Raw genomic sequence first — 7,479 nt, forward strand, 5'->3', positions numbered from 1 at the left:
TGGTCAAAGCGCAGTAAAGCTTCACTCTTTTGTGCCTTTAGAGTGCGCTTAAATAATAAATGCGAAGCGAAGGATGTTTTGGGACCTCGACAGCGATATTAACCGATATGCTCGACAACGAAGGAGCTGTGGTGAGCAGCTGCAACCAAAGGTATGGACACCTGCTGCTCTAGAGGAAGAAAAACCAAGAACCATGAGAACGAGTTTCGTGGCTCTCGATGCATGCGATCGTAACTGCTCTCTGCGTGAAGTCCTTTGTTCAACTTTTTATTACAAAGAACAATTCACAGCGAGGAGTGTGTGGACTAGCAAGACAACAGGCAAAGTAACCGAGTGCGTGACGATGGCGGTAAGTATCCGCCTTTCACGTTAGCTTCGATCACTTCGAGACCATCCGCAGGAACTTCTTTCTTCTCCATATAGCTGTCTATGCCTTTGTTTTTCCCGGAAACCACGTCTTCCTTGGCCTATTTTCGGTAGCAAGTGCAGGTCTGCTTGATGATTCCAGAACAGTAACCTCCCCGGCGGCCAATGCTGCGGCAGTGGTTGTGGCAGGCGCCCTGGTTGAGCGGGCAGCCGAAGCCCCGACCTGACAGAGCAGAGGAAGAGCAGTGTGATGTAAATTTTTTAGTCTTGTACCTGTGCCGTGTCCATTTCGAACGAATCAGACTCCAGACGCGTCGAAAGGGAATATTGGCAAAGGGAACACGCGACCTAAGCTTTGGAAGTGAAGCGTGTGTTCCCTGTAGGTATAGCAGGCAGGAAATGGTGCACTTGACTAAGATATAATAGGCCCGAGAGCGCCTGTGTGCAGAATTTTTTATGTCATTCTCTTTGGCAGGAGTAAGCTTTCGCTTTGTAAAGGTCAACATTTACGAAACGACCTAACTCCGTCAACATTTTCCTCTGCCTTCCTTTCCGGCCTTTTTACCTCCAGGGATGATTATCTTAATTACTTGCTCAAATAAGCGGAACGGCCACATTGGGAGCCTTGATAGCTACCAAACCACCGCTATGAAAGAGGCGCAGAAGGGGCTAGCGGAGCGCAGTTGCAATTTTCTTCACAAGATATTAGTTCTTTAACAAACAGGTTGTTTCAGCTGGGTAGATAATATCATGCGGACGGCAGCATGCCAATAACTTTGATTCTATTGCTCGGTGAAAAAATGAAAAAGACTGCTATAATGAGAGAGATATTTCTGCGAATAGTGACACTTAAAAAGATTTCATAAATGACCCTTTAAAGTTAGATTGGTAAATTTGCGGTGTGTCTTCCTTTACCCAATAAACGAGGCTATTGGCCTGTGTGTTCGAGATTTTCTTTGTCTACAGGTGTAACTATGATGAACCAGCCGCCTGACACGCTCACGAAACACGGTTGCGCTGACAGAACGGCCTGAGATCCAAAAAATTTGATATTTAAAAAAGAGTTATGTGAGCGCAGAAGTGCGGAACTGAAATGCTTCTAAATCTAGGTACCGTACCTAACTTAGGCTTTCAAGGGCACGGGCCAGTGCAGTATTATCCCAGAACCGCGCGCTAGCCTTACGCGCAGTGCCACTAGTATATGTGTAATCACTTTTCATAAGGCTTAGCACTCAACTGAGCTATTCGCTTCATACGTAATGGCTGGCTAGTTTGTTGTGAATACACGGGAATACAGCGCAGTCATGAAATGAGGGAAAAAAAAAGTTCCCTTTATTTGACACTCTCGCATCACCGACTAACTCGATGCGCGTGCGGGGGAGGGGAACAAACTGCATGTGCTCCTTAATGAATTTAAGCCGAAGACCGACAAACGCACAAGACGAATTTCTTGCGCTGTTGCCCTTGTTAAAAAAAGGGCCTCCTAATTGCAGTCCTAGTAGTAGAACACTTACGGACGCGGACGTGGGCCACTTCGCTTTCATCGTCTTGAGCCGCCACGGCGCTGACGAGTCCTGAAGATGGTACAAAAGAGCGAGCAATTAATGGGAGTGATCATGGTAACGTGTCCCGAGTGGCTATTCGGTTCTGACCACTAACATATCCTTCTGCTAAGCAGTGCGCATGCCAAAAATGGAATGTCATCTGTATGAGCTGACTTCCCGAAACATTCCATTCTTTTGATTTTTCATCTTTTTATGCTAAACATGTGAAAAGCACGTGTCTTGCATATTCTCAACAACTATGTGAGATACACGTGCATATTAATTATAAGAAACGGATTTAAGTAAGTACTGACGTAGGTCGTCACTGCGCCAATGGAAACGGCACGGAGCCATGAAAGATACACACGTTATTACGTAGCACCAACAGCCTGCAGCAAAGAACCAGGAAGAACGCTCAATCTATCGTTATTTGGTGTGTTATTCATGGGCATCCACCGCCTGTCGCACAAGTTCCCAGAAAAGAGCGCCAGTGGCCGTTGAGCGATCGCACCCCCCCCCCCCCCCCTACTTGGCAAAAGCCGGCGTTAATCTGCTGGTGAGAGGCTGGCGTGAACAGAGGAATACGTCCAAAATACCTTTACTCGCAAGGCTGATGAGTGCCATAGAACAGTGTCCTTCAATATGAACCCGAGCTCATTCCGTTCACCGTCGTTTTGGGCAAGGAAATTTTTCGACAAACGGTATAGACGCTTTCCTTTCATGCGGTCGTAATAGAATGTATGGATAGGTTTCTAAGATATGCAGTAAAAGGTACTACTGCTTCCTCCTTTAAAGTGACCAATTTTCGGACGAGCAGGAGGAAAGCTTGGTGAGGAGCTTGAAGCTCTGGATTGAGCGATACTTACCAGCGACAAGAACAATGAGGAGGGCGACGGCCAGGACCTTCATTATGGTCGGTAAGCTGTTGGCTTTGGTTGACAAGCGTCACTAAGAAATAGAAAAAAATTGTTCCAGTGTAAAGAATGCAGTTTTCAATTTAGCAACGTCTGTCATCGCACTTGAAGAAACGAAAATACACTGGACCGTGGCCCATCCTTTTAAGCTAAGATTAAGGCTATGCTCCTTCTCTGATTAAGGACGGAATAAATCAACTTTTTACAGAGAAGGAAGGCGAGTTAACGGTAAATTTGGCTGTTTTAAAGGGACCCAATGTTCACGAGGAACGAACGTAATTTAGTGCTTGCGATAAGGGATGCTATTAAATACGGGTATGAAAAAAATTAATGGGGCAGAGTATGTCAGCTGTTTCTGTTTCGTATGCTGGCTGACAGTGAATACGGAAGTGGCAGCTACTGCCGTTTTTCTTGGCGCGTACCTTATATTGCAAAAAAGTATAGTTACAGCATGCCCATACTTTTTTTGCTTTTATAAACATATTGTTTATCAAAGCACTCAACGACCGTTGAATTTAGCCCCCACATGGACCAAAAAGTGGTTCCAGCATTCCCCTGAAGCCAACCACCAACCCTCGCTCCTAAAGATTTTGCTTTGTTAGCTTAACGATGAAGTAATCAACGTTTTTAGGGCACACTGGCATATAACCAAATACGGCTGTTTCTAAAACCGCCCGTTGCTGTTGTTCTGTCCCCCTTAACGGGCGAAACCAGCGCTCGCACTGGAATACGTCAGTTGTCAACCGCGCAACGAAATGACAGCGCGCTCAGCAGTTTTCCGCTAAGGCGCTTCGAAGCGATCGCCCCGGTCACAGGCACAAGCATCAAGGCACCCCAGAGACTCGAGGGCAGGTTTCACGAAATTAGGGTTGGGCTACGCTGCGAGACACCAGGAGAGAGTAGTGGCCTCTGAACCTTGCTCCACTCGTCACGTCTTTAAACTCGCGCGCCGGCGGAGCGTATGTTCTGCTGTCTGGCTGAAAATGGAAGGAAACGGAAGCACCGCGAAGGTGTGGCAGGAAAGCTTCGGTCGAAGGCCGCGCAAACCAAAGCACTACGGGAGCGCCGGTTTGCGTACGCCTCGCTCGCACCTTAAGCGAATTGGATGGAGCAGATATGTACCCCGACTCGTGTATCCATATTTGTTGCGGTAGGAGTTAAAATCACCCAGTTGGTACATAGTCATGCAAGAAACCGTCGGAAGGCACGCAACAAAAGGCGAAAGAATAACAGCTTGGCAGAGAAACGCAGCGCGTTACACGCGGTTGCTCTGGCGGTGGCATGACGTTTCCCTAAACAGAAGAAATAACAAACCCTAGCAGCTAATGTGGACACCACGTTATCTATGCCCTGAAGTGACCCTCTAAAACCGCTTAAGAGCTTGACAGAGAGAAATAGCTTCCTGCCTTGTTTATACTTGCAGTCCATTACCGCGGGTGCTCGCTGAAAATGCGGCGCAATAGAGGCGCGCTACTCTTTTTCCTTTTCTGTCTATTATGCCGTACAGTTAGCAGGCATTCCACGGCTACTGCTATGCCACTTGGTATATGAGTGAACAAGATGCTGGAAATGGGCTCATAAGCCTTCACAACACAAGCGCCTCTGCATTATGTCCCCCAAACACTTTAATTCGTGATGAAGCAAGTAGCGGATATGAATTCCACCGTAGAAGAACAAACCTATGAAACGACTTCAGTCCCCGATTCGAGTATCACCGTAACAAGATGGGCGGATGTCCGTTGCGGTGATCCTTTCAGATTTTTTTTTTTGCCTCGCTGAGTATTGACGCTCTGTAATTTTTGCGCGGGAACCTCTCTCTGAAGTGCACATAATGTACATACAAGAGCAGGCGCAACCGGCACACCAACCTTGAAAACATATGTATCACACCGATACTATGATATTACACGGGAAAACCAGGCATCCTATACACACTTATATATCGACACCAAGCGCCCCACCACCCTCCCCATTTTTCTGAAATTTTTTGCTTGCCTCAGCCTTATGCCGTTTTCTTTAATAAGTTCTACAGGGGAAGTTGTTTCAGCGGTCAACTTTTGATCTAACGAGCATTCTTTTCGTTATTATCGATAATATAATTGGTGTCCTAGTGAAAATGTCAGGCTTAGCTTTCAACGAAGTCTGAATGCTCGTTTTTCTTCTGGTGTGCACAATGTGAAGTAAGGTCTTGCTTTATCTCGAAAATGTTGCATTTTCAAGTGCACGCGGCACCCTATATTATTTTGCCGCTGATATTCAGGTTTCACCGAATGACATTTCTCATTGTATTATTTGAAGGAAGAGTAGAAACGTTTGGCTGTTTTTTCTCTCTCTGTATTCCTCTGTAACACACTCAAAGTTTTCAAAAATAGGCTTCTGGGGGAAGAAATGTGACTTTTACGGCATATTATTACTAGTGTTCGCGTACACCAGAAAACCGGACATTTGTCTTAAGTTCTAAGCTGTTTAACTAATTTTTAATAATTATCTTTTTAACTAGCCGAGTTAGGCGCCTAGTTGCAATTATATATTTGTAGCCGGTTATTAGTAATAGCCATATTAGTTTTTAGAATTTCGAAAACGCGATCGCCCTTGGCGCTGTGTCTCGACAAAATTTGGCTTTTTCGACTAGTTACGTGCACTGCAGGGGTTGCTTTGCCTGCATGTTTTCGAAAGTGGATTTATCGCGCAGGATGCAGCCAGATTTTGTCGCGCTAAAGCAGCGAGGGTAATGCGTTTTCGAAATTCTAAAAACAGATATCGCTATTACTAACGATCTCTAATTGAAACCTGATGCCTGTCTGTGACAGTTAAAGAGTTAGGTATCAGAAAATAGTAAACCATCTTACTACTTAAGGCGATTCACAGGCTTTCCGGTGTCCGCCAAGACTGGTAATGTTATGCCGTAAAAGCCATATCTTTATCCCAAAAAGTCCCCTTTTGAAAATTTTTGAAAGTTTTCCCTCAAACACATGGTATATACCCTTACACAACACAGTTTGCGGAACCCATCAATTGATCCCATTCAGTAAATTAATTGCTACGAAATTTAATAAATCTACGGAGAGAGGGCCAGTAAAAATGAGCCCAATAGACGGGGGAAGGTTGAAAATTAGAACTACTTTTTAGGGATGTAGTTTCCGTTTATAAGCTGGTATCCTGACCTATGCGGAAACACTTTACTTCCGTAACATATTGGTGCACACGATACAGTCAAATGCACCGTAATAACTTGGCTGCCTTTAAGGTAATGGTTTGGTTTGGTTTGTTTTATGGTGGTTTTACGTCCCAATGCGACTCAGGCTATGAGGGACGAAGTACAGAAGGGCTCAGGAAGTTTTGACCACCTGGGGTTCTTTAGCTTGCACTGACATCGCACAGTGCACGGACCACGAGAATCTCGCCTCCATCGAAATTCGACCGCCATGGCCGGTATCAAATCCGCGTCCTTTCAGGTCAGGCGATCGCGATAACCACTGAGCCACCGCGGCTCCTGCCTTCAAGGTAATGGGTGTGTGTGTGTGTGTGGGGGGGGGGGGGGGGGGGGGGGGGGGGGGGGGGGGGGGGGGGGGGGGGGTGTAGTGGTGCTAAGGAGCGAGTCGGATTAATCCTGCATTGATTTCAACGCATATAAAATGCAATCAACGCTTCAGAAGCGATGTAAATGCTCAAGAGCATCGCGACGTCAGTATGGCCTCTGCATTCTTCAGATTATCTCGTATAGTGCAGAAGTTTCATCGACGGCCTGCCGCGAGCATGCAGAACTACCGTTTTGGCATCACTTGCTTCATTAAACTCTTTCTGTAATGAAAAATATACAAAATGAACAAAATACTGGAACGAAAATGAACGATGTCAACTTCTCACCTTCTTCTCTGGTGCCGCAAGCTGAGTGCCTTGGTCCATTGGCATCGCCGAGCCGTTTTTATATTCGAAGCGAGACGGAAACAAGGAAGAAAGGGCGCTTTCTATTGCCGGTTTTTTCCCAGCAGGAGGTGCTCGCATTGCTTAGGCGGTTGCATATGGTCGGGAAAGAATGTCAGAAGGTGTATAGGCAGGATTTCTGCTGCGAACAACACTATCTTAGGACGTAAATGTGGTAGTTGTGCTGATACGACACCTGAGCAGAAATGTAAAAAGCTGCTAGTATCGTAACTGTCAACAGCCTTCAAGAGCTCGCCTTTCTTTTCACCTCGGCAACGAGTTGTTTCTTCATGTTATTTTGTGCTGAGCGCATGCATGTCGTGTTTCAGGAACAGTAGCGCAATTTCAAGAAAATTAGCTTTATTTGGAATAAAGGCCTAAAAAGTAAAGGAGCAAGACCGTCAGGTTTTCGAATTTTCGAACATCTTGCTGTTTGTCTTCGTTGACTCCGCAAAATAGCTGTGAATCATAAAGCCAATTCAAAAGCTCTGTTGCACACATCGAAAGCACCATTTCTGGGGAGACAGCAGCAAAGTTAAGCAAATCACATTAAGTGTTCCATTGTTTTTGAGTCTGGCGCACCTATCAGAACAGTCCGAGCTTCAAGATGACATGAAATGAGGCTTAAGGCTTATATTTTCTATACTGAATTGCTCTTTCAAATGAAAGCTTTCAAACTTCGTTTTTTTTTCTCTCCTTTGAAGATTTCTCGCTGCTTAAACTTTCTGCTT

The 7,479-nt window shown here is 45.6% G+C and overlaps 1 protein-coding gene across 2 annotated transcripts; it reads right to left on the bottom strand.

Moving 5' to 3' along the window:
• Positions 1 to 251: 251 nt before the first annotated feature.
• On the bottom strand, positions 252 to 6,749 carry LOC144115395 (4 kDa defensin-like). Of its 2 annotated transcripts, none has more exons than XM_077649768.1 (4): positions 6,692 to 6,749; positions 2,777 to 2,858; positions 1,881 to 1,940; positions 252 to 589 (listed from the first exon to the last, which is right to left on the bottom strand). In XM_077649768.1, the coding sequence occupies exons 2-4, from the start codon at positions 2,817 to 2,819 to the stop codon at positions 468 to 470; spliced, it is 225 nt and encodes a 74-aa protein (XP_077505894.1). In that variant the 5' UTR covers positions 2,820 to 2,858; positions 6,692 to 6,749; the 3' UTR covers positions 252 to 467. The 2 variants fall into 2 exon arrangements, with proteins under 2 accessions (XP_077505894.1, XP_077505895.1); XM_077649769.1 differs by lacking the exon at positions 6,692 to 6,749 and adding an exon at positions 6,593 to 6,617.
• Between the last annotated feature and the right edge of the window lie 730 nt (positions 6,750 to 7,479).

This window comes from Amblyomma americanum, chromosome 1 (genome assembly GCF_052857255.1).
Source record: "Amblyomma americanum isolate KBUSLIRL-KWMA chromosome 1, ASM5285725v1, whole genome shotgun sequence".
Classification (NCBI taxonomy): domain Eukaryota; kingdom Metazoa; phylum Arthropoda; class Arachnida; order Ixodida; family Ixodidae; genus Amblyomma; species Amblyomma americanum.